Source organism: Dendrobates tinctorius, unplaced genomic scaffold, assembly GCF_039654945.1.
Source record: "Dendrobates tinctorius isolate UK_male_01 unplaced genomic scaffold, ASM3965494v1 ptg000236l, whole genome shotgun sequence".
Lineage (NCBI taxonomy): Eukaryota > Metazoa > Chordata > Amphibia > Anura > Dendrobatidae > Dendrobates > Dendrobates tinctorius.
The window spans coordinates 1,867,501-1,894,301 of record NW_027361903.1 but is presented as its reverse complement, the minus strand read 5'-3'; the positions used below and the strand labels follow the sequence as shown (position 1 = coordinate 1,894,301).

Sequence of the window (26,801 nt, the reverse complement as noted above, 5' to 3'; positions counted from 1 at the left end):
AAACATACAAGGACACACAGACGGGACGGGCAGGGACAGAGAACACAGACACAGGCAAAGTCAGCTAAACGGAGCAGGAAAAACCAGGGGCTCTCCAGAGTCAGCTACACAAGCCATAGGCAGGAAATATAACTGACACTGCCTGCAGGAAGCAGCGCAGAGATATAGCTGACCTGACACCAGAACGAGGCAGAGAAAAGTTAACCCCTGAATGATCAGACCAGGAAAAGGAGAGACAGGAAAAACCCAGTCTGAATCATGACAGTAGGACTAAATCTATGCCTATCGGTATGGAAACTGTGGATGGATCACCTTTATTGTCTGGACCTGTTACTCACGAGACAATTGAATTGGAAATCTGTAAGGAGCCGAATCATCATGAAGCTGTTAGTTTTCATCTTATTTCATCTGCAAAGTTTCCAGTTATTCTAGGAATGGGCCTAAACAGGACTGAGTTCATGGGACAAGGGGGATGCTGAGCTGTAGATAGAGTGCAGCAGTACTGGAAAAAGTAGGATTCAGAATCGCTGAGCGAATAGAGAGACTCGCTGATCAGAACTGTGGGGTTCAGAGCCCTGGAGCAGACTACAGAGGAAGGACACGGTGTGAGGGAGAAGGCTCTATGTACAGGACACGTCCAGAAGGCTCTGTGCCCGCTGTCCCTTGTATATGACCCTTACCAAGTTACCGTTCAGCAAAGACTCTGTGTTTGAACGACGGTCTCCTTAATGTAACTGTGGACTCCAGGAAACTGGCCAGCCCGCATCACTGCCTACCTGCACCCTGCACAGGTGTGACGTAAGCCTCACACAGCACAAGTCCACAACCCCATAAGGTACCACCCCGCAGGAACCACCCTGCAGGAATCATCCCGCAGGAACCACCCCGCAGGTACCGCCCTGCAGGTACCGCTCCACAAGTACCACCCCACAGATACCGTCCAGCAGCTGCCACCCCGCAGGTACCGCCCCGCAGCTACCGCCCCACAAGTACCACCCCGCAGGTACCACCCCACAGATACCGTCCAGCAGCTGCCACCCCGCAGGTACTGCCCTGCAGCTACCGCCCCACAAGTACCACCCTGCAGGTGCCACCCCACAGATACCGTCCAGCAGCTACCGTCCAGCAGCTACCACCCCACAGGTGCCACCCTGCAGGAATCACCCCGCAGGAACCACCCTGCAGGAATCACCCCGCAGGAACCACCCCGCAGGTACCGCCCCGCAGCTACCGCCCCAGAAGTTCCACCCCGCAGGTGCCACCCCACAGATACCGTCAAACAGCTACCACCCCGCAGGTGCCACCCCACAGTTATTGCCCCGCAGGAACCTACCCGCAGGTACTGCCGTACAGGTAGCGCTGCACAGCTACTGCCCCACAGGTACCACCCTGCAGGTACTGCCCCATAGATACCGTCCAGCAGCTACCACCCCGCAGGTGCCACCCCGCAGGTATTGCCCCGCAGGAACCTACCCGCAGGTACTGCCATACAGGTAGCGCTGCACAGCTACTGCCCCACAGGTACCACCCTGCAGGTACTGCCCCATAGATACCGTCCAGCAGCTACCACCCCGCAGGTGCCACCCCGCAGGTATTGCCCCGCAGGAACCTACCCGCAGGTACTGCCGTACAGGTAGCGCTGCACAGCTACTGCCCCACAGGTACCACCCTGCAGGTACTGCCCCACAGATATCTCAGTGCAGGAACCACTCTTCAGGTCCACTCTGCAGGTTCTGCCCCAGAGATACCACCCTACAGATACTGCTCCAGAGATACCACCCTGCAGGTACCACCCCCCCAGCTACCACCCCGCGCTGCACTGCAGTCACTCAGCAGAAAGGTAGTAATGTTGGTCGCTTACTTCCAGTGGACGTAGATCTGCTGTGGTGTGACGGACACAGTTATCAGAGCTGTCACCTGTGTGGCTGTCACATGACCAGCACAAAGTTCCTATTGAATGACAGCAAGCAGAGATCTTAAGAATATGTAAGATTTGATACATAATGTGTGTTGGTAAAGTGCACATTGTGTCTAAAGATCGGAGCGTCTGTAGATGCTGAACTCCGGCTATTAACGTTATCAATTTCTAGCGCCTCAGGTCCATTAGGCCTGTTTCACACTTACATTTTTAACATCATTTGTAATCCGTGAAAAAGGCGGAAAACTGATCCGTTTCCGTTTTGACCCCAACGTGTGCCACCGGACCGTTGTTTTGACGGATCCGGCGAAGTCTGCATTTTAAAGGAGAGAGAGAGAGAGAGAGAGAGAGAATTTTTCTGATCCCGGAACAGCATTTCAGGGTTAAAAATGATCCCGGAGCAAAGCTTCCAGGAATGCACAGTTAAGAATAGCGGACCGTCAAGAAAAAACAACATTGCAGAGTCCGTCTCATCCGCCCGGGGAGATGGTAAAATATTGGCGGATCCGTCAAAAAACAGATGTGACGGCCGACCGTCAGTCAAGATCCGCCACTAATGTAAGTCTATGGGGGAAGAAAACAGATCCGCCTCTTTTTGGCGGATCCGTTTTTTTCGAAAATTGGCGGATTTTGACTGACGTCAAGAAACTGAAGTGTGAAACAGGCCTTAGCTGTAAGTGATGCATTCTGGCCAATAAATATTGTGTACTCATAGTAAGATATCTGCCGTCTCCAAATCCGATCAAGGACGGTCCAATGGATCATCATATCAGTGGCCAATAGGTTCTTACATGCAGAGCTCATTAATCAGCGCTGACGCGTTTCGGGCAGCTGTGTGTCGGACATTGATGAACTCTCTATAAGGTGATGTGATATCTCATTAATGCTGAAATTCTGCATCCGTCACATGACCCTCCAGTCTTCCTTATATACCTGGTAACTTTACACTTTCAGAGTTTTGTGCCGTCCCATGTTTCCACAACAAATGTATTTATAGAAATATGGAAAATATTAATTAGCTGCGCTTTAATGATTACTTAGGCAGCCAGATGTTTACCTCCAGGTCTATATATATGCTGGGAATGTGCAGCAGCTTGTGGCTGTGCAGGTGTAAAGGTGAGTGATACATTGTATCTATAGCCTGCACTGACTGGACTCACTGCTAGAGGGAGCTCTAACACCTTCTATATTCCCTCTCTATAGATGCTTCTCCTTTGGACCATCGGTATTTTCTTCAGCGCCGTGAAAGGTAAAAAACCCAAAACGAGTAAATCTGCTCATTTCACACACATCGTCCCCATAAAATGACTGCGCAGTGTGTGCGGGACAACGACACTCGTGCTCTGTTCCCAACAAGGGGACGAAAAATATCGTTAATACGAAATCTGCCAAGTTCTGGTTTATAGTTTCCTGAACTTTGTTCTTTTCCAGTTTCCTCAATTCACAGATTTTAAAGAAATCAATGTGAATTTTATAAATCATTAAAAATTATTGCAACAGGCCATAAACTTTACCGTAATCATATACAGCAGAATAGTGAGTGCAGCTCTGGAGTATAATATAGGAGGTAACTCAGGATCAGTAATGTAATGTATGTACACAGTGACTGCACCAGCAGAATAGTGAGTGCAGCTCTGGGGTATAATACAGGATGTAACTCAGGATCAGTAATGTATGTACACAGTGACTGCACCAGCAGAATAGTGAGTGCAGCTCTGGAGTATAATACAGGATGTAACTCAGGATCAGTAATGTAATGTGTGTACACAGTGACTGCGCCAGCAGAATAGTGAGTGCAGCTCTGGAGTATAATACAGGATGTAACTCAGGATCAGTAATGTAATGTATGTACACAGTGACTGCACCAGCAGAATAGTGAGTGCAGCTCTGGGGTATAATACAGGATGTAACTCAGGATCAGTAATGTAATGTATGTACACAGTGACTGCACCAGCAGAATAGTGAGTGCAGCTCTGGAGTATAATACAGGATGCAACTCAGGATCAGTAATGTAATGTACACAGTGACTGCACCAGCAGAATAGTGAGTGCAGCTCTGGAGTATAATACAGGAGGTAACTCAGGATCAGTAATGTAATGTATGCACACAGTGACTGCACCAGCAGAATAGTGAGTGCAGCTCTGGAGTATAATACAGGAGGTAACTCAGGATCAGTAATGTAATGTATGCACACAGTGACTGCACCAGCAGAATAGTGAGTGCAGCTCTGGGGTATAATACAGGAGGTAACTCAGGATCAGTAATGTAATGTATGTACACAGTGACTGCACCAGCAGAATAGTGAGTGCAGCTCTGGGGTATAATACAGGATGTAACTCAGGATCAGTAATGTAATGTGTGTACACAGTGACTGCACCAGCAGAATAGTGAGTGCAGCTCTGGGGTATAATACAGGATGTAACTCAGGATCAGTAATGTATGTACACAGTGACTGCACCAGCAGAATAGTGAGTGCAGCTCTGGGGTATAATACAGGATGTAACTCAGGATCAGTAATGTAATGTATGTACACAGTGACTGCACCAGCAGAATAGTGAGTGCAGCTCTGGAGTATAATACAGGATGTAACTCAGGATGAGTAATGTAATGTACACAGTGACTGCACCAGCAGAATAGTGAGTGCAGCTCTGGAGTATAATACAGGAGGTAACTCAGGATCAGTAATGTAATGTATGCACACAGTGACTGCACCAGCAGAATAGTGAGTGCAGCTCTGGGGTATAATACAGGATGTAACTCAGGATCAGTAATGTATGTACACAGTGACTGCACCAGCAGAATAGTGAGTGCAGCTCTGGGGTATAATACAGGAGGTAACTCAGGATCAGTAATGTAATGTATGTACACTGTGACTGCACCAGCAGAATAGTGAGTGCAGCTCTGGAGTATAATATAGGATGTAACTCAGGATCAGTAATGTAATGTATGTACACAGTGACTGCACCAGCAGAATAGTGAGTGCAGCTCTGGGGTATAATACAGGAGGTAACTCAGGATCAGTAATGTAATGTATGTACACAGTGACTGCACCAGCAGAATAGTGAGTGCAGCTCTGGGGTATAATACAGGATGTAACTCAGGATCAGTAATGTAATGTGTGTACACAGTGACTGCACCAGCAGAATAGTGAGTGCAGCTCTGGGGTATAATACAGGATGTAACTCAGGATCAGTAATGTATGTACACAGTGACTGCACCAGCAGAATAGTGAGTGCAGCTCTGGGGTATAATACAGGATGTAACTCAGGATCAGTAATGTAATGTATGTACACAGTGACTGCACCAGCAGAATAGTGAGTGCAGCTCTGGAGTATAATACAGGATGTAACTCAGGATGAGTAATGTAATGTACACAGTGACTGCACCAGCAGAATAGTGAGTGCAGCTCTGGAGTATAATACAGGAGGTAACTCAGGATCAGTAATGTAATGTATGCACACAGTGACTGCACCAGCAGAATAGTGAGTGCAGCTCTGGGGTATAATACAGGATGTAACTCAGGATCAGTAATGTATGTACACAGTGACTGCACCAGCAGAATAGTGAGTGCAGCTCTGGGGTATAATACAGGAGGTAACTCAGGATCAGTAATGTAATGTATGTACACAGTGACTGCACCAGCAGAATAGTGAGTGCAGCTCTGGGGTATAATACAGGATGTAACACAGGATCAGTAATGTAATGTATGTACACTGTGACTGCACCAGCAGAATAGTGAGTGCAGCTCTGGGGTATAATACAGGATGTAACTCAGGATCAGTAATGTAATGTATGTACACAGTGACTGCACCAGCAGAATAGTGAGTGCAGCTCTGGAGTATAATATAGGATGTAACTCCGGATCAGTAATGTATGTACACAGTGACTGCACCAGCAGAATAGTGAGTGCAGCTCTGGGGTATAATACAGGATGTAACTCAGGATCAGTAATGTAATGTATGTACACAGTGACTGCACCAGCAGAATAGTGAGTGCAGCTCTGGGGTATAATACAGGATGTAACTCAGGATCAGTAATGTAATGTATGTACACAGTGACTGCACCAGCAGAATAGTGAGTGCAGCTCTGGAGTATAATACAGGATGTATCATTAAAAATTATTGCAACAGGCCATAAATTTTACCGTAATCATATACAGCAGAATAGTGAGTGCAGCTCTGGAGTATAATACAGGAGGTAACTCAAGATCAGTAATGTATTGTATGTACACAGTGACTGCACCAGCAGAATAGTGAGTGCAGCTCTGGGGTATAATACAGGAGGTAACTCAGGATCAGTAATGTATTGTATGTACACAGTGACTACACCAGCAGAATAGTGAGTGCAGCTCTGGGGTATAATACAGGAGGTAACTCAGGATCAGTAATGTAATGCATGTACACAGTGACTGCACCAGCAGAATAGTGAGTGCAGCTCTGGGGTATAATACAGGAGGTAATTCAGGATCAGTAATGTAATGTATGTACACAGTGACTGCACCAGCAGAATAGTGAGTGCAGCTCTGGGGTATAATACAGGAGGTAACTCAGGATCAGTAATGTAATGTATGTACACAGTGACTGCACCAGCAGAATAGTGAGTGCAGCTCTGGAATATAATACAGGATGTAACTCAGGATCAGTAATGTAATGTATGTACACAGTGACTGCACCAGCAGAATAGTGAGTGCAGCTCTGGGGTATAATACAGGAGGTAACTCAGGATCAGTAATGTAATGTATGTACACAGTGACTGCACCAGCAGAATAGTGAGTGCAGCTCTGGAGTATAATACAGGATGTAACTCAGGATCAGTAATGTAATGTATGTACACAGTGACTGCACCAGCAGAATAGTGAGTGCAGCTCTGGGGTATAATACAGGATGTAACTCAGGATCAGTAATGTAATGTATGTACACAGTGACTGCACCAGCAGAATAGTGAGTGCAGCTCTGGAGTATAATACAGGATGTAACTCAGGATCAGTAATGTAATGTATGTACACAGTGACTGCACCAGCAGAATAGTGAGTGCAGCTCTGGGGTATAATACAGGATGTAACTCAGGATCAGTAATGTAATGTATGTACACAGTGACTGCACCAGCAGAATAGTGAGTGCAGCTCTGGAGTATAATACAGGATGTATCATTAAAAATTATTGCAACAGGCCATAAACTTTACCGTAATCATATACAGCAGATTAGTGAGTGCAGCTCTGGAGTATAATACAGGAGGTAACTCAGGATCAGTAATGTATTGTATGTACACAGTGACTGCACCAGCAGAATAGTGAGTGCAGCTCTGGGGTATAATACAGGAGGTAACTCAGGATCAGTGATGTAATGTATGTACACAGTGACTGCACCAGCAGAATAGTGAGTGCAGCTCTGGAGTATAATACAGGATGTAACTCAGGATCAGTAATGTAATGTATGTACACAGTGACTGCACCAGCAGAATAGTGAGTGCAGCTCTGGGGTATAATACAGGATGTAACTCAGGATCAGTAATGTAATGTATGTACACAGTGACTGCACCAGCAGAATAGTGAGTGCAGCTCTGGAGTATAATACAGGAGGTAACTCAGGATCAGTAATGTACTGTATGTACACAGTGACTGCACCAGCAGAATAGTGAGTGCAGCTCTGGAGTATAATACAGGATGTAACTCAGGATCAGTAATGTAATGTATGCACACAGTGACTGCACCAGCAGAATAGTGAATGCAGCTCTGGAGTATAATACAGGATATAACTCAGGATCAGTAATGTATGTACACAGTGACTCCACCAGAAGAATAGTGAGTGCAGCTCTGGAGAATAATGCACAATGTAACTCCGGATCAGTAATGTAATGTATGTACACAGTGACTGCACCAGCAGAATAGTGAGTGCAGCTCTGGAGTATAATACAGGAGGTAACTCAGGATCAGTAATGTAATGTATGTACACAGTGACTGCACCAGCAGCATAGTGAGTGCAGCTCTGGGGTATAATACAGGATGTTACTCAGGATCAGTAATGTATGTACACAGTGACTGCACCAGCAGAATAGTGAGTGCAGCTCTGGAGTATAATACAGGAGGTAACTCAGGATCAGTAATGTAATGTATGTACACAGTGACTGCACCAGCAGCATAGTGAGTGCAGCTCTGGAGAATAATGCACAATGTAACTCCGGATCAGTAATGTAATGTATGTACACAGTGACTGCACCAGCAGAATAGTGAGTGCAGCTCTGGAGTATAATACAGGAGGTAACTCAGGATCAGTAATGTAATGTATGTACACAGTGACTGCACCAGCAGCATAGTGAGTGCAGCTCTGGGGTATAATACAGGATGTTACTCAGGATCAGTAATGTATGTACACAGTGACTGCACCAGCAGAATAGTGAGTGCAGCTCTGGAGTATAATACAGGAGGTAACTCAGGATCAGTAATGTAATGTATGTACACAGTGACTGCACCAGCAGCATAGTGAGTGCAGCTCTGGGGTATAATACAGGATGTTACTCAGGATCAGTAATGTAATGTATGTGCACAGTGACTGCACCAGCAGAATAGTGAGTGCAGCTCTGGAGAATAATGCACAATGTAACTCCGGATCAGTAATGTACCAGTAGAATAGTGAGTGCAGCTCTGCAGTATAGTAAGTAAAGTACTCACTTGTTTTGTCGAGGTAGCTATTTTGGGAAGGCTAAATTAACCCTTCACGGTTGATCCAGTGATTTCCAAATTATTCCACAGTGTTGCTAGCAACTCAAATGACCACACGGAGACGGGGTCTCTGTATGGGAGGATCGAGGCATTTCACTCAGCCCCTTTATTTTAGTCACATCTTTTATAATCTTTTGCTTAATTATGCAAGGTTCTCAAGTACCAATAACATCATTTCACTTTATAAGCCAATAATATTGCAAGAAAACCGGAAACTACATATATGTCCGTACCTAAATAGCGTAGAAAGTAGTATAATGGCATATTCTTCAGAGTTTTACACCCCCGCCTCCCTTATCTTGTACAGATGGGAACAGTCTGGTTTCATGACAGCCCATGACAATTGTAATAATTTATCTTACAGCAACAAAAATGAGGAAGCGAAACCTTCAGAGAATGGACAAAATGAAACTTCAACTCTGATTTTAGTTTTAACCCTTCACATTGCCCCCTAGATAAATTTTTTTTAACACATATGCAGCATCAGAGGTGCTATCCCAAGCTAACAGCTTGAGGGGTACTGGTCTTCACATGGCTGATGCCGTGTTATCAGTCATGGCTGTCGCGGCGCACCCATCCCCCTGTATACTGCAGTTCATGAATAACAATTTTTGATGACGGTGGTGGGGATCTTTTGTAGGTAGGCATGTGCTTGGCTTCAACATCTTCATCAAGTAGCCTTTTGAGATCGGTGCAAAGAAGAGCAGGGGCAACGACACCTTTGGTATCATCATTAGCTGGCTTAGTGCAGAATTTCCTAATACATACAGAAATACACCAAAGAACAAGTTTTAGTATCACATATACAACAAGGATACAGGCAGCAATGTGTAACAAGCTCTGTAAGATCCCAGCTATCCAGCCCCCAATTCCCTTAAACCAATTGGCTGGATTGAGAAAGGAGAAGGTGTCTGACCACCAACTGTCCTTATTACAATCATTGTCTTTATCGTATTGATCTCTGAGTCTTTGAATATCTTCTAACTTTAACTTTTATCTTCTACCAATAATAATAATATGAAAAATGCGGAAAACCAAAACATTATGTCCCTTCATTTGCTATTGGCTTGTTGGGTGATGAGGAGGACTTGATAGGGACCGTCATACAAGGGTTCTTCACAACTATCAAATCACCAGGCTTTAGGTTGTAACAGGTGTCGGTTTCTGCTGAATCTGGAAAAGAAGAGGAAACTAGAGCATGGGTGTTAGCAAGATTTTTACTAAGCTGAATAACACATTGAACAGCACGGTCAGTCTCTTCTGATAACTGCTGAGGCTGGAAATTTGCAACTGGGGGCCTAGTACCAAACAATATCTTGTATGGGGACAGGCCATGCTTTGCAATAGGGGTAGTACGGATATAGTAGAGTACAATGGGTAGGAGCTCTGGCCATGGAGCCGTAGTCTCCTGCATCATTTTGGTCAATTGTCCCTTCAGTGTGCCATTCAAACTCTCAACTTTCCCACTGGATTGTGGGTGGTACGGAGTATGTACGGCTACAGTGGATCCAAGCATTGTCAGAACTTCTTGGTACACATGAGAAGAAAAGGCCGGGCCTTGGTCACTTTCAACAACTTCTGGAACCCCATATCTGCATATGACTTCCATCACCAGTTTCTTCGCTGTGGTCTTTGCAGTCATGTTGGTAACGGGGAATGCTTCCGGCCAACTGGAGAACATGTCAACAACAACCAAACAGTATTCATACCTTCCAGACTTAGGCAACGTGATATGGTCCACCTGGAGCCTTTGGAAAGGATAGTCGGGCTTAGCAAGATGCTTCGGGGGTACACGTTGAAGTTGACCGGGATTACAAGTCTGATAGATATTACAGGCACGGTTGAGTGCTGACAAAACTGTGGAAATTCCCGGGGCCCAGTAGAATTTTTGCACCAGTGCGAGGGCCTGATTCTTTCCTTGATGTGTAGGTCCATGTGCCCATGTGGCAATAGCAGGGTACATCCGCTTAGGGAGACACACAAGTCGGTCCTTTTTCCAGAGACCATTATCCATATGTGCCCCATCAGTCTTCCATTGCTTCACCTCTTCCTTTGGAGACATTCTCTGCATTGTCATTAAGCGGTCTCATGGGGTCCGACAGAAAACTTCAGTCTGTTGTAGATCCTCAGGTTCTTGTAGGGTCAGTACTTCTTGTAACTGTTTACGCTGAGAGCGTGTGGTCACCATAGTTGGTATGGTTGGTTCAACGGGTAAGAGAGCGGCGGCTTTTGCTTGCATATCCGCAAATATGTTGCCAACAGTCTGTGGTCTGTTCCTAGGACCGTGCGCCTTAACTTTGATAATGGCCACCTGAGTAGGTAATTTGATCGAGTCCATGAGGGTTTTAACAGCTTCAGCATTTTTCACTGGGGTTCCGGCAGTAGTAATAAACCCTCGATTGGCCCATAGAGCCCCAAAATCATGAGCAATACCAAATGCATACCGTGAGTCCGTGTATATATTAGCCCGTCTGTTCTTGGCCAGAGTACATGCAGTAGACAGAGCCTGGAGTTCTGCTTCTTGTGCTGACTGTGAGGGCGGGAGCGCAGCTGCGTGCACTACAGTGTCCTCTGTGGTAACAGCATATCCCGTGTGGATCTACCAAACTCGTCAGCATATCTTGAACCATCCGAGAATAACACCAGATCAGGATTTGGGAGTGGATTCTCACTGACATTTGGTGGAGTAGCTGTTTCTTCAGTCAGATGTTGGGAACAATCATGTTGGAGGTAATTCTCATCACTGCCATCTTTCCTTCTAGTTCATTATGTCGTCTTTGAAGGCGTTGTAAAGGGGTTGCATTATGTGGGATGCATCCGGTATCCACTGACAAAAATAAGTGCATAGTCCAAGAAACCACTGGAGTTCAGTTTCATCTTTTGGGAAAGGAAGGGAGCTGACAGCTATTTTTCTTTCTTCTGTGAGGTGTCTGACACCCTGAAGGAGACAGTGACCCAAGAATATCCCTTGACCAAGGCAGAACTGAAGTCTCGAGGCCGAAACCCGACAGTTCAGTGCTGCCAGATACTTAAGGAGGCTAACAGTGGCAGAAATGGCAAAAGACAGTCGCTCATATTTTTTTGCAAACTGGTTGGGACTGTTTTGGGCCCTTTGTGGCATAACTGTGGGAAAGGCATGCAAAATACAGATTTCCTCACTGTCTTCATCTGCATAGGGGTTATGTAACGTAAGAACCATCCGACCATCATCTTGGAATTGTATTCCGGAGCGGAACTGTGATAATGAATCTGCCCCTAGTAAATTTACTGAACATGTGGGAGAGATTACAAACTGAGCAGTAATGTGAATTAGCAGGGAGGGGCTGAGGAGCAGGGTTCCCACTAGCTGAAGTCTGAGGGGGGCCAGAGTTTGCTGTGTGCTCCAATGATACTGATAAGAGACTGGCTGTGTGCTCGCAGCTGCGGTGGGGGCGAAGGGGGATATGGTGTGTGCTAAGATGGGAGGGGGTACTGAAGCAGCTGCAGCTGCTAGCTTGCTTTTTTTTCTCTCTCTCTGAACAGAGCGGGTTAAAGTCTTCTGAAAACTTTTTTTTCTCTCTCTCTCTCTGAACAGAGCGGGTTAAAGTCTTCTGAAAACTTTTTTTTTTTTTCCTCTGGAGCTGGTAAATGGAAGGGGTAAATACTCAACCACTAGCAATAACGGGGACGGAGGCTGGTTTCACATTAGCGCTTTTTAAGCGCACGCACGGCCGGGGGTAGCTCCGCCCCCGAGCCGGCTCTCTGCCCGGCGTGCCCGCCCCTTGCTTGTAGCGCAGGCCGTGCGCTAGTTGCGCTTTGACCTGCGCTGCGCACTTTTGACGGTGCGCCGTGCGCGCCAAAATCAAACTTTTCGGATTTTGGCGCGCACGGCGCACCGTCAAAAGTGCGCAGCGCAGGTCAAAGCGCAACTAGCGCACGGCCTGCGCATGATCTGCGCACCCTATGCTAAAGATAGGGTGCGCCGATCGCAGGCGCCGCTGTGCGCTAGGAGGCGGCGCTACAAACAAGGGGCGGGCACGCCGGGCAGAGAGCCGGCTCGGGGGCGGAGCTACCCCCGGCCGTGCGTGCGCTTAAAAAGCGCTAATGTGAAACCAGCCTCAGACTGGCGGCGGATGATAATAGGTGCCATCAGCAGAGGTGGGAGCTGTGACTCTCGGTCTCCTTGTACAATTGTCATCTAGCAGGGAGACCTCTTCTTTCAAATCATCACTTTTAACTATTCGTCTGACTAACACATTGTCTCATTAATATCAGTTCCTTCTTTAATCAATCACTTCCTCACACCACAGTCACATTCTTGAACCACAATACATCTCGTCCCTGTCATAATAATAGACAATTTTCCTTCTTCAACATAGCAGTACCAGAAACAATCAGAATTCACTTGCTGTTCAATGTCCACATAACCTTCATTATACAATTCATGTGCCAAGCCACGGAATTCCTCAGTGCCTTCAAGTAATCCATCATCAGTCAACCTTCCTTTATTCTTTTTAACTCCTTCATTCCATAGCGTAGGCTGCAACCTCCCACCCTTTGGAAATCCCAGAATCGAAAATATTTTTCCTGCATTCCTGACAAATTTCTTTCCTCGTCTTTGAATCATAAGACTAACAGTATCTGATCCTTCACACAATTCCAAACTTTTCTTTTCCTTCCACAGAAACATAATTCTCTCCTTTAGAGCTAAATACCCTGACTTCAATTGTGCACAGATTTGGCGGCCATTTCAGTCTCTGTTCCACCGGGTCAATAATCCCCCTCTGGGATTGCCCAAAATTCGCGGTACTCAGTGAAAGGAGGAGGGCGTCTCAGACTATCCCTCTGGACACCTCTGGTTATATATATATATATATATATATATATCTATCTATATATACCTGAGTTACGTATCCTACCCATCTTCAATCACATCACCACGCCCGATTACTAATAATGATCTGGAATTTCAGGGTATTTTGACTATATAGAGTCACAATCACTGGTCAATCCGGGGTGTCCGTCCCTTATGAGGTACGGTTCGAGCACTGGGCCCCCAACGGGACTACACCTCTATATGATTCCACCCATGAATCACCCCACCACGGGGACAAACCTCAGATCCTCTTTGCAGCAACAAGCACAGGAAAACCACACCAACGGTCAGTCTGAACAGTATAACTGCCAACTTACCGTGGTTGTGGGGGGTGATCAGTCCCAATTTTCCAGCACCTGTGTCTGCTCCGAGGGTCCTTTGTGTTGTTGTCCTCCGGGGGCAGAGGCGTCCCTGTTCGGGGGCCCCACGTTGGGCACCACTGTCGAGGTAGCTATTTTGGGAGGGCTAAATTAACCCTTCACGGTTGATCCAGTGATTTCCAAATTATTCCAGTGTTGCTAGCAACTCAAATGACCACACGGAGACGGGGGTCTCTGTACGGGAGGATCGAGGCACATCACTAAGCCCCTTTATTTTAGTCACATCTTTTATAATCTTTTGCTTAATTATGCAAGGTTCTCAAGTACCAATAGCATCATTTCACTTTATAAGCCAATAATATTGCAAGAAAACCAGAACTGCTTATATGTCCGCACCTAAATAGTGTAGAAAGTAGTATAATGGCATATTCTTCAGAGTTTTACACCCCCGCCTCCCTTATCTTGTACAGATGGGAACAGTCTGGTTTCATGACAGCCCATGCCAATTATAAAAATTTATCTTACAGCAACAAAAATGAAGAAACGAAACCTTCAGAGAATGGACAAAATGAAACTTCATCTCTGATTTTAGTTTTAACCCTTCACAGTTTCTTTTTCTTGCAGGTGCTGAGGTTTGTTATAACCGAATCGGCTGCTTCAGTGATGCCAAACCATGGTCCGGCACTGTAGAGAGACCCATCACCAAATTACCATGGGCCCCAGAAAAAATTAACACTCGTTTCCTTCTTTACACCAGGAGTAATCAGAACAGCTACCAGGCAAGGCTCCTGTTATCCCACCTGCTGATCTGTAAGCTCCTGACTGCAATGATCTGTGCAGTGACCGGACTGTGTGCTCCTCTTTCAGGTGATCAGCGCCACCAATCCTTCCTCCATCTCGTCCTCAAACTTCCGGACTTCCAGGAAAACTCGATTTGTGATTCATGGCTTCACTGACAGCGGAGAGTCCTCCTGGCTGTCTGACATATGCAGGGTACGAGGACTAAGCTTCCACAACTGCTGCTCGGATCCCTCTCTCGGTTCACATTTTATCCTCCGGTCACCTCCAGAGCTGCACTCACTTTTCTGCTGTTAAATCATGTCTTGTCCTACATTCACCTACAGAGCTGCGGCCACTACAGTTCATGAATTTAGCTTACTCTCTGTTGGTACAATGGCGCTCAGGTAACATTCACTTGGCAGAAATGGCAAGAGTTGTATAACAAGTCGCCAATATTTGGCCGATCATAATGTGCAGCATTTTTGGTTGCAATCTTTGGGAAATGCTTTGATCATTTTCTCTGGATATTCAGATAATGGATTGTGTTTCCTGCTACAGAAACTGTTCCAGATTGAAGACTCTAACTGCGTCTGTGTGGACTGGAGCGGAGGATCTCGCACGCAGTATTCCCAGGCCGCCAACAACATCCGCGTGGTGGGAGCAGAGGTGGCTTATCTGCTGGATATCCTTCAGGTAATGCCAGTGTCTCAGTGCCTGGAGCCCGCCGCGTTCAGACGCTCGTGTCCTGAAAATACAGATGTGACCAGTGTCATCGCCGCATAATGTGGGATGTTCTGAGATGTTGTGCCTGTTCCAAATTAAATTGTAAAATTCAAGTACATGCACGGAAGAGCCACGCTGATACACTGAGCATCAAAGCAGATCTCTCTTTATTACATCATCCGGTCAGTCTTTATATAGATTGTTAGTATTCATGCATTGTAACAATAGACTTGGCTCATCTTATCTCTAAATATGTGCTGGCATTAGCATACATAATTCTGATTGACTAAAGCTAATTCTGTCTACACTGAACTGGAAAGTTTAGGCGTGCCTCTCACTTATTTTTCGGCCTATGAAACACATTTTTTCCTCCAAAAATGTGGAAGAAAATGAAGGGTGCGTCTTATAGTCCGGATGTCCATGCTCTGGCTGTGGTGGGGAGGTGTGGGAGAGGCAGTGGCGGGGAGCGTCAGCGGCAGAGCAGCGGGTCTCAGGAGGCTAAAGCCGGCTGCTGTGGCTAACTCCTGTGCCCGCTGCTAAAAAGAAATGAATATTCACTTCATTCCACGCCCATGGGTGTGGAAAGGAGTGAATATTCATTTCTCTTTAGTTTAGTGTTAGCAGCAGCCGCCGGGTTCTTGCAGCTGCCAGGCATTCTACTCTGCCCGCTACTTAAAGCTATGAATATTCACTGTGCTCCACTCCCATAGGCGTGGAATGCAATGAATATTCTTTCCCTTTAGTAGCGGCACACGTAAAAGACGGCATCTGCAAGAAAATGGCAGCTGCTGTTTCTCTCACCCATGACAGCACCACGGAGAGAGGGGGTCCGCCCATCAAGGACAGGAACCTACAGATAAAAAGGCAGCACCTCTCCTCTGCCCCAGTTGGGTTCCTGTTCTTGATGGGGGGTGACCCGTGGATCCTGCAGCAGCAGCAGCGGCAGCAGCTTACCTGTGGAAAGGACCAGGGCCGTCCTGTTCACGGTTCTGGCAGCGGGGAGGCCCCTGCAGCGGCGGGGTCGGTGCCTGAAGCCACCACCGCTGTAACCGAGGGGCTGTACAGGGTGAGCGGGCGGGGGAGGACCGAGCTGCTGCTCCGGAAAGGAGAATGGGGCTGGGGGACGCCGGCACACGCGGGGGCAGCGCAGCGGTACAGAGGTGTACCAAGATGGCGCTGCCCCGGAAATGGAACAACGACTTCCGGGTCCCCGCGGTCGGCGCATGCGCAGTTCGCGCTCCCCGGGGCTCAGTGGTGCAGGCTGGGAGAAGGAAGGTGACGTCATGGCGGGAGATTTAAAAGAAGAACGCAGGAGCTGCTCCTTGCTGGAAGAGTCCTGTAAACATGGAGGACAGTGACCAGCACGAGGAGCAACCAATGCAGCAGCAGCACAGGCAACACCACCATCGCCGGCAAAAAAGAAAAGGACGGGCGCGAGAACCGGTCCAGTAGCCACTTCACGCGGCGGAGCAAATTGACTGCGAGGAGCAAGTCACCTTCCGTGGATCAGCCCGTGAGGGATCCGAATCCACCTCCCGAACCGGTACCTGCATCCGCGCACTACGAGGTAAGTGATCTACGTGAATGTCCCCCATTATAATAGACTTCTTTCCCTTAGGGAAAGAAGAAAGAAAAAACAAAGAACAGGGAATGCCCCACCTGTAGCAGACCGCTACCACCAGCTTGGGATAAAAAGCTCTGCAATTCCTGCATACAGGAAGTTCTTTGTGATGAAACCCCGGATTACGCCTCGGATCTAAGAGCGGTAATCCGATCGGAGTTTCAAAGTGCCCTTTCATCCCTAAAACACAAAGGAAGGGGAAGGGAAAGGGACACAATAGTAGCCTCCCGGTCAGAGGCCTCGATGTCAGGGGAAGTTACATCACATACCTCAGGCACCGACGCGTCATCCTCAGATGAGGAAACAGAAGGGCGTCATTGCTTTCCCCTGGACGAGGTAGACATGCTAGTAAAGGCGGTAAGGTCTACCATGGGGGTAGCAGACCCTCAGCCAGATAGATCAATCCAGGACATAATGTTCGGGGGACTAGGCCAAAAGAGACGCAGAGTGTTTCCACTGAACGAGAATGTACAGGGCCTGATAAAAAAGAATGGGAGAGACCAGATAGGAAGAACTCCACGGTTCCCTCTCTTAAAAGAAAATACCCATTCGATGAGGAGGCTTCCACGTCTTGGGACAAAGCCCCGAAGTTAGATGTGGCGGTCGCCAAAGCCTCCAAAATATTTGCACTCCCCTTCGAGGATATGGGTACTTTAAGGGACCCATTAGACAAAAAAGCTGATACTTTCCTCAAGGGCACTTGGGAATCAGCAGGAGGAAATCTTAGGCCAGCAATAGCGGCAACTTGTACCTCCAGAGCCCTCATGGTGTGGGTGGACTGATTAGAGAAACAGCTAAGGGAAGGTACACCCAGGGAGAAGATCCTGGAATCCATTCCAGTGATAAGGGGAGCGGCGGCCTTCTTAGCCGACTCATCGGCTGATTCAGTAAAGGCCCCGTCACACTAAGCGACTTACCAGCGATCCCGACACCGATATCAAGGTGTCAGGATCGCTAGTAAGTCACTATGTGATCGCTGGTGAGCTGTCACACAGACAGCTTCACCAGCGATCAGCACAGCGATGCTGAGCACCCGGCATCGCTGGCCACCCCTGTAAAAAATAGAATTAAAATAAAAAATATAGTTATTCTCACCTTCTGATGTCCCACGCAGTCTTCCGGCCTCTCTCCACGCTCCGGTCCCAGTAATACTTTGCGAGAATGACCACGAGAATGTCACGGTCTCGCGGCAGCGACGTCTCGCGGTCATTCGTTCAAAGGATCACTGGGACCGGAGCGTGGAGAGAGGCCGGAAAACTTCGCGGGACATCGGAAGGTGAGAATAACAATATTTTTTATTTTTTTTTTTATATATTTTTTACACCTGATCGCTGGTCTCCCGCCTGTCACACACAGCGATGCGTGCTGGCCAGCGGGAGACCAGCGACCAAAGAAATGTCCAGAGATTTCCCAGAGCGATCAGCGATACCGGCAGGGGGGGCCGCTCGCTGATCGCTGTCACACACAGCGATCTCGCTGGTGAGATCGCTGTTACATCACAAAAGTTGTGACTCAGCAGCGATCTCACTACCGAGATCGCTTAGTGTGACAGGGCCTTAAGGCTGTCATCTAAAGCGACAGCCCTGTCAAACGCAGCCCGGAGAACACTGTGGCTTAAATGTTGGCCTGGGGACCTACAAACTAAGATGAAACTATGTGCCATCCCTTGTGAAGGGAAATTCCTATTCGGAGAGACATTGGATGATATCCTCCAAAAGGCGGGGGATAAAAAGAAGAGATTCCCAAATTTAGGCCCTACAGGCCCCACAGGCTTTAAAAGGTCCTTTCGGAACAAAAACATTTTTCAAAGGAGACCCCCGAGAGAACAGAAATGGGACGACAGAAGGAGAGACAGGGGGTTCTTCTTTGGTAACTCGTCCCGGGACAAAAAGCCCTCCAAGTGATTGTTTGCCCAGGGTGGGAGGGAGGCTAAGCTTTTTTCTCTCAACTTAGAGGAAAATATCGAACAACCCGTGGTAACTAAATCTGATAGGATCAGGGTTAAGAATAGACTTTCTCTCTCCCACCTCAAAAATATATAGTGACCCCACTAAGATCATCAGCGTCATAGAATCATAGAATCATAGAATCATAGAATCGTAGAGTTGGAAGGGACCTCCTGGGCCATCTGGTCCAACCCCCTGCTCAAAGCAGGATTCGCTAAATCATCCCAGTTAGATGTCTGTCCAGCCTCTGTTTGAAGACTTCCATTGAAGGAGAACTCACCACTTCTCGTGGCAGCCTGTTCCACTCATTGATCACTCTAACTGTCAAAAAGTTTTTTCTAATATCTAATCTGTGTCTCCTCCCATTCAGCTTCATCCCATTGCTTCTAGTCTTTCCTTGTGCAAATGAGAATAAAGTTGATCCTTCTACAATGTGACAGCCCTTTAGATATTTGTAGACAGCTATTAAGTCTCCTCTCAGTCTTCTCTTTTGCAAACTAAACATTCCCAAATCCTGCAACCTTTCCTCATAAGACAGGGTTTGCAGACCGGTCACCATTCTGGTCGCTCTTTTCTGAACTTGCTCCAGTTTGTTGATGTCTTTTTTAAAATGTGGTGCCCAAAATTGGACACAATATTCCAGATGAGGTCTGACCAAAGAGGAGTAGAGGGAAATAATTACTTCACGTGATCTAGACTGTATGCTTCTGTTAATACATCCTAGAATTGCATTTGCCTTTTTTGCTGCTGCATCACACTGTTGACTCATATTCAGTCTGTGATCTATTAGTATACCCAAGTCTTTTTCACATGTGCTGTCACTTAGCCCTATTCCTCCCATTCTATATATGCTTTTTTCATTTTTATTGCCCAGATGTAGTACTTTGCATTTCTCCCTGTTAAAAACCATTCTGTTTGTTGCTGCCCACTTCTCCAGTTTATTTAAATCTTTTTGAATCCTCTCTCTCTCTTCTCTAGTATTAGCTATCCCTCCTAGCTTTGTGTCATCAGCAAATTTAATCAGTTTACCCTCAATTCCTTCATCTAAATCGTTGATAAAGATGTTGAACAATACAGGGCCCAGGACAGAGCCCTGTGGTACCCCACTTGAGACATTCTTCCAACTGGATGTGCAGCCATTTACGACCACTCTTTGGGTCCGATCACTAAGCCAGTTATGAATCCACCTAACAGTTGCCTTGTCCATTCCATACTTAGTCATTTTTTCAATAAGGATTGTATGAGAGACTTTGTCAAATGCTTTGCTGAAGTCAAGATATACTATATCTACAGCATTTCCTTGATCCACCCAATCAGTAATACCATCATAGAAGGAAATTAAATTAGTCTGACATGACTTATTAGTTACAAACCCATGCTGACTCTGTTTAATCACTTCATTCTTATCCAGGTATTGACATACATGTTGTTTAATAATTTGTTCAAAGATCTTTCCTGGTATAGAAGTCAGACTCACCGGCCTATAGTTGCCTGGGTCCACCTTCTTCCCCTTTTTGAAGATAGGAACAACATTTGCTCTTCTCCAGTCTTCTGGCACTTCTCCTGTTCTCCAAGAATTTTCAAAGATTATGGAGAGGGGTTCAAAAATTTCTTCTGCTATCTCCTTCAGTACTCTGGGGTGTAATTCATCTGGACCTGGAGACTTGAATACATTTAGGTTAGCTAAGTGTTTCCTCACTATCTTTCTGTTTATAGATATCCTGGATTCTTCTATTCCCTTAATAGGACAGTGAATAACAGTTGATGTTACATTTCCTTTCTGAGAGAAAACAGATGCAAAATAGGAATTTAAAAGTTCAGCCTTCTCAACATCCTGTCTTACCATTTCATCATTTTCATCCTGTAAAAATCCTATAGCATCTTTGACTTTTCTTCTACTTTTGACATATCCCCAAAATCCTTTATTATTGCTTTTGACATCTCTTGCAAGCCTCAATTCATTTTCAGCTTTAGCTAATCTGATTTGTGCCTTGCAGGTTCTGCAGACAGCATTATATTCTTCTTTAGATATGCCTCCTTCTTTCCATTTTATAAACATTTTTTGCTTCCTTTTTAGCATGTGCTTAAGTTCTGTGTTCATCCATCCTGGTTTCCTTAAATGCTTCCTATTCTTCCCTCTTTTCGGAATTGTTAACAACTGTGCTTTGAGAATTTCATTTTTCAAGATTTCCCATCCTTCCTGGACATTTTTGTCTTTAAGGATATCCAGCCATTGGATCCCTCCAATTCTCTTTCTGAATCCCTTAAAATCTGCCTTTCTGAAATCTAACCTTGACGTCTGAGTCTTCACAGGTCTTCCGCCTCTAGTTATCCAAAATTCTAAAATAGCATGGTCGCTACCTCCTAGGGTCCCAGCCACTTTTACCTCCTCAACCATTTCCTCCCTGTTTATAAGGATTAGATCCAAGGTAGCAGTTCCTCTTGTTTTCTCCTTTACCTTTTGGAAGATAAAGTTGTCAGCAAGAGAGGATAAGAATTTCCTTGACCTGTTAGTTTTGCCTGAGAGAGATTCCCAACAAATGTCTGGATAGTTGAAATCTCCCATGACAACTATGTCATATTTTTTGGAGAACTTGGCCATTTGATGCATAAAGAGTTCATCCATATCTTCAGCTTGCACAGGCGGCCTGTAGTAAATGCCTACAATGGTGTCCTTTCCATTGTTCTGTCCTTGTATTCTTACCCAAACAGTTTCCACAGAACTCCCAGTCTCTGAAGCTTCAATCTCTGTGCAGATATACGCATTTCTAACATACAATGTGACACCCCCTCCTCGTTTATCAAGTCTGTTTCTTGCAAATAAGTTGTATCCTTCTAGTCTTGTATTCCAATCATGTGTATTGTCCCACCAAGTTTCAGTGATTCCAATGACATCATATTTCTTTTCCTGTGTTAGTAGTTCCAATTCTCCTTGTTTGTTGCCCATGCTTTGTGCATTAGTATAGAAACATTTTAGTTTGTGATTGGTTTCTCTTTCTCCAATATTTTTTTTAATTAGATTCTTTCGTCTTTGTTCTTCCTTTCCACTTCTAATAGCAGAGTTCTCAGTAGCATTTGTCAGGTGTATGGCCTTTTCTGGTCTTTTGCTTCCCTTCCCATGTTGTTCTAGTTTAAAGCTCTCCTTACAAGTGTAGCAAGGCGACTTCCAAATACCTGCTTTCCAGTCTTCGTAAGGTGCACCCCATCTCTAGCAAGTAGTCCATCGTATAAGTAGTTCACTCCATGATCCAGAAATCCAAATCGTTGCTGACGGCACCATCGACGTAGCCAGTTGTTCACCTGCAGAATCTTATTCCACCTCCTTGTTCCATGGCCATCCACTGGGAGGATGGAAGAGAAGACCACCTGCGCTCCCAGTTCTTTCACTTTCTTGCCTAAGTCTTCAAAGTCTCTGCAGATGGTTTCCAGGTCGTTTCTTGCGGTGTCATTTGTCCCCACATGTAGTAGCAGGAATGGGTAGTCATCTGTAGGTCTGAAGAGTCCTGATATCCTGTCAGACACATCTTTAATTTTTGCACCTGGAAGACAGCACATTTCTCTTGAAGTTATATCCGGTCTGCAGATAGCGGCCTCTGTTCCTCTCAACAGGGAATCCCCCATGACCACCACTCTCCGTTTCTTCTTCACAACATTTTTCTTTCTCCATCCAGGAGGACTCTGAAGGCGTACAAGGTTGCTGTTTGTTGGCAAAGTCTTATCCTGATGTATTTCTTCATCGTTTTCCTGCGTGAGAGCCTGGTACTGGTTTCTGAGCAGTATGGGTGCTGACTGCCTCCTGATCCTCCTGCTTCTCTGGGTCACATGTCTCCATTCCTCTGTTTCTTCAGGTGCACTTCGAATTTCTTCTCTTTCTGTAACATGAAGAGATAATTCTGCTCTGTCCAAGAACTCTTCACCTTCCTTAATGATCTTCAACGTAGCTAACCTCTCTTCGAGAGTTTGCAACTTTTCCTCCAACAGGGTCACAAGCTTGCATTTGTGGCATGTGAAGTTTGGCTTTTCCACTGGTAAATCTGTGAACATGTAGCAAGAAATGCAGCTCACCAAATGGCTCCTGGCCTCTTCCATCTTGAGATTTCTTAAAAAGATGAAAGATGAGCCAAAATTCGCGCGCCGACAGGTCGATTTCCTCTTTTCAGCTGCAACGGCCAAAACCCAGTGATCGTTGAGCTCGCGGAGACTCTTCACTTATCCCAGAAGGCACTGGGAATATGCAAATGATCTCCTCAAGACTCTTCCCCTGGTTTCTCCGATTTCCTCTTTTCAGCTGCAACGGCCAAAACCCAGTGATCGTTGAGCTCGCGGAGACTCTTCACTTATCCCAGAAGGCACTGGGAATATGCAAATGATCTCCTCAAGACTCTTCCCCTGGTTTCTCCGATTTCCTCTTTTCAGCTGCAACGGCCAAAACCCAGTGATCGTTGAGCTCGCGGAGACTCTTCACTTATCCCAGAAGGCACTGGGAATATGCAAATGATCTCCTCAAGACTCTTCCCCTGGTTTCTCCGATTTCCTCTTTTCAGCTGCAACGGCCAAAACCCAGTGATCGTTGAGCTCGCGGAGACTCTTCACTTATCCCAGAAGGCACTGGGAATATGCAAATGATCTCCTCAAGACTCTTCCCCTGGTTTCTCCGATTTCCTCTTTTCAGCTGCAACGGCCAAAACCCAGTGATCGTTGAGCTCGCGGAGACTCTTCACTTATCCCAGAAGGCACTGGGAATATGCAAATGATCTCCTCAAGACTCTTCCCCTGGTTTCCAGGGGAAGCTCTCGAAAAAGAGGTCCTAAGCCTATTGAACAAAAGAGTCCTCCAGGAGGTTCTCCCACGGGAGAAAGGCGGAGGGTTTTATTCGCCTCTCTTTCTAGTAACCAAACAGGACGGTACCTTCCGGACAATTATAAATCTAAAGAGGCTAAGCGATTATGTGAAAAACGAAAAATTCAAAATGGAGTCGATCAAGTCGACCATCAAAATTCTCTTTCCACATTGCTTCATGGTAGTATTAGATCTCAGTGACGCGTACTATCACGTCCACATCCACAAAGACTCCCGAGAATACCTCAGACTTGCGGTCTCCATAGGAGGCGAAGTAAGGGAGTTTCAGTACAGGGCCCTGCCATTTGGGATTTCAATAGCCCCGCGAATCTTCACGAAATTGGTGGCAGAGATGATGGCTCACCTAAGAGAACAAGATGTTCTAATAGTTCCATATCTGGACGACTTTTTAATAGCGAGCAACTCGGCGTAAACATGCAGGGAACAGAGGGACAGAGTGATGGCCACTCTACAAAACCTCGGCTGGCTCCTGAACCTGAAAAAATCAAGACTGGAGCCCAGAAAAGTCCAGGAGTTCCTAGGCCTGACTCTGGACTCAAACACCCAGGAGTGTTACCTACCAGACCACAAAAAAGAGAGGATCGCTCAGATGGTAGCAAGAGCGACACAGAACCCTTCCATGATGCTAAGAAAAGCAATGTCACAGCTAGGGTCCCTCTCCGCCTGCCTGCCAGCGGTCCAGTGGGCACAGCTACATACAAGAGATCTCCAATGGGATGTTTTAGCCAACCAGCTGCATTAGGAGGTCACTTGGAAGGTTTCGTTACACTAGACTCCAAAACTATTCGTTCCCTAGCTTGGTGGGGGAACAGAGACAACCTATCCAAAGGGATTCCCTGGGTGATAAATATCACACACATAATCATCACGGACGCCAGTCCCAAGGGATGGGGAGCACGCATGAGCAACAGGGTGGCTCAGGGGGAATGGGGAGGTCAGGAACTAAAAGCCTCCTCGAACCAAAAGGAACTGTTGGGAGTAGGCTACGCCCTAACACACTTTCTACCGATATTAAGGGGCCATCATGTCCTCATATTTTCGGACAATCGAGTGACGGTGGCCTACATAAATCATCAGGGGGGGAACCAGGTCCCAAACACTAATGAACACATCCTCCGAAATATTCACGCTAACCGAGAAAAACCTACTATCCCTATCGGCACTACACATACGGGGAGCAGAGAACTAGACAGCAGACTTTCTAAGTCGCACCCAGCTATATCAAGGGGAGTGGGTTCTAAAACAGTCCATTTTTCGGAAGATCGTAAAAATGTGGGGGACCCCGGACATAGATTTGTTTGCCGACCACAAAAACAAAAAAGTGGAAGAATTTTGTTACCTAGACCCCAGGGGGAATCCGCGGACCCTGGATACGTTTATGCTTCGTGGACACAGGGCCTAATGTATGCCTTCCCGCCGCCCAGTCTCATCCCGGCAGTAATAAGGAAAGTCAGAGAATACAGGGCACAAATGATATTGATAGCCCCATTTTGGCCAAAAAGAACTTGGTTTTCCTGGCTGAGAATACTGTCAATAACCGACCCCTGGGTTCTACCAGATCTCCCCGACCTTCTGTCCCAAGGTCCCGTGTTACACCCTCGGGCAGTGAACCTCCATTTAACAGCATGGAATTTGAAAAGACACTGCTGAGGGGGAAGGGGTTCTCAGATAACCTGGTTTCCACGCTACAAAAGAGTAGGAAACCGATCACAACCAGGGCCTATGGTAGAACTTGGAGGAAATTTCTATCCAGCTCCGGGGTAAGGGTTCAGGATGGAGTACAAATTGACAAAATTCTCAAATTCTTGCAAAAAGGGTTAGAACAGGGGCTGGCGACTAATACGTTGAAGGTACAGGTAGCGGCTCTAGGCGCCCTTTATAACCAGGATGTGGCGGGCAACCCTTGGGTAGCACGGTTTATGAGGGCCGCAGCCAGATCTAGACCAATAACCACCCAGAAGATACCATCATGGGATCTAAACCTAGTGTTGTCTGCCCTAACAGGGCCCCCATTCGAGCCCATCCAGTCAGCACCCCTGAAAACCTTATCATTAAAGACTATACTCTTAGTGGCCCTAACATCTGCTCGCAGAGTGAGCGATATTCAAGCCTTGTCAGCGATACCCCCGTTCACTAAAATCCTGGACGATAGATTCATATTAAAACCTGACCCAGCATACCTACCTAAGGTGTCAACACACTTCCATAGGTCACAAGAAGTAGTCCTTCCTTCCTTCTGCCCAAACCCTAGGAATAGGGGAGAGGAAAAATTTCACACCCTAGATGTGAAGAGGTGCCTAGTTCAGGACGTAGAGGCCACCAAGGGATGTAGGAAGGAAGGGTCTCTCTTTGTGTGTTTCCAGGGACCTCGGAAGGGGCTCAAGGCATCCAAGAGTACCTTAGCAAGGTGGATAAGGGATGCGATTGCCCTGGAGTACTCATCCAGCGGGAATACCATCCCGGAGGGTTTAAAAGCCCACTCTACAAGAGCAATGGCGACCTCATGGACAGAAAGATCAGCGGTATCAATAGAGCAGATCTGTAAGATGGCCACCTGGTCAACACCTTCTGCCTTTTTCAGGCACTGTCGTTTAGATCTAGCCTCTACGTCTGACCAGACCTTCCGGAGAAGGGTCCTTTAGGCAGTGGTCCCTCCCTAAGCTACCAATCTCTGAAATTCTCTCTGTGGTGCTGTCATGGGTGAGAGAGAATAGCTTAGTTACTCACTGATAACGGTGTTTCTCGGAACCCATGACAGCACCCGCTTATTCCCCCCTTCACGTGTGCGGTGAGCACGAGTTAATATGTATAGAGTGGTTTGTTAGACACGGTGCTTCTCTATAATATGCCATATTATAATGTTATGTATATACTTTTGTTGTTAACTAACCTGGAGACCCTCTGATGCTCTGTAACCAACTGGGGGGGTCGGAGAGGTGCCGCCTTTTTATCTGTAGGTTCCTGTCCTTGATGGGCGGACCCCCTCTCTCCATGGTGCTGTCATGGGTTCCGAGAAACACCGTTATCGGTGAATAACTAAGCTATTCCACTGTGCTCGC

The 26,801-nt window shown here is 46.5% G+C and overlaps 1 protein-coding gene across 1 annotated transcript in view; it reads left to right on the top strand.

The window, feature by feature from the left end:
- Nucleotides 1–26,801, top strand: part of LOC141060374 (pancreatic triacylglycerol lipase-like) — a 230,447-nt gene that overhangs the window by 157,995 nt on the left and 45,651 nt on the right. The window contains exons 8-11 of the mRNA XM_073556580.1: nucleotides 3,122–3,167; nucleotides 14,437–14,591; nucleotides 14,680–14,805; nucleotides 15,151–15,285. Coding sequence (XP_073412681.1) covers nucleotides 3,122–3,167; nucleotides 14,437–14,591; nucleotides 14,680–14,805; nucleotides 15,151–15,285 — 462 coding nt within the window. The remainder of the gene's footprint in view (nucleotides 1–3,121; nucleotides 3,168–14,436; nucleotides 14,592–14,679; nucleotides 14,806–15,150; nucleotides 15,286–26,801) is intronic.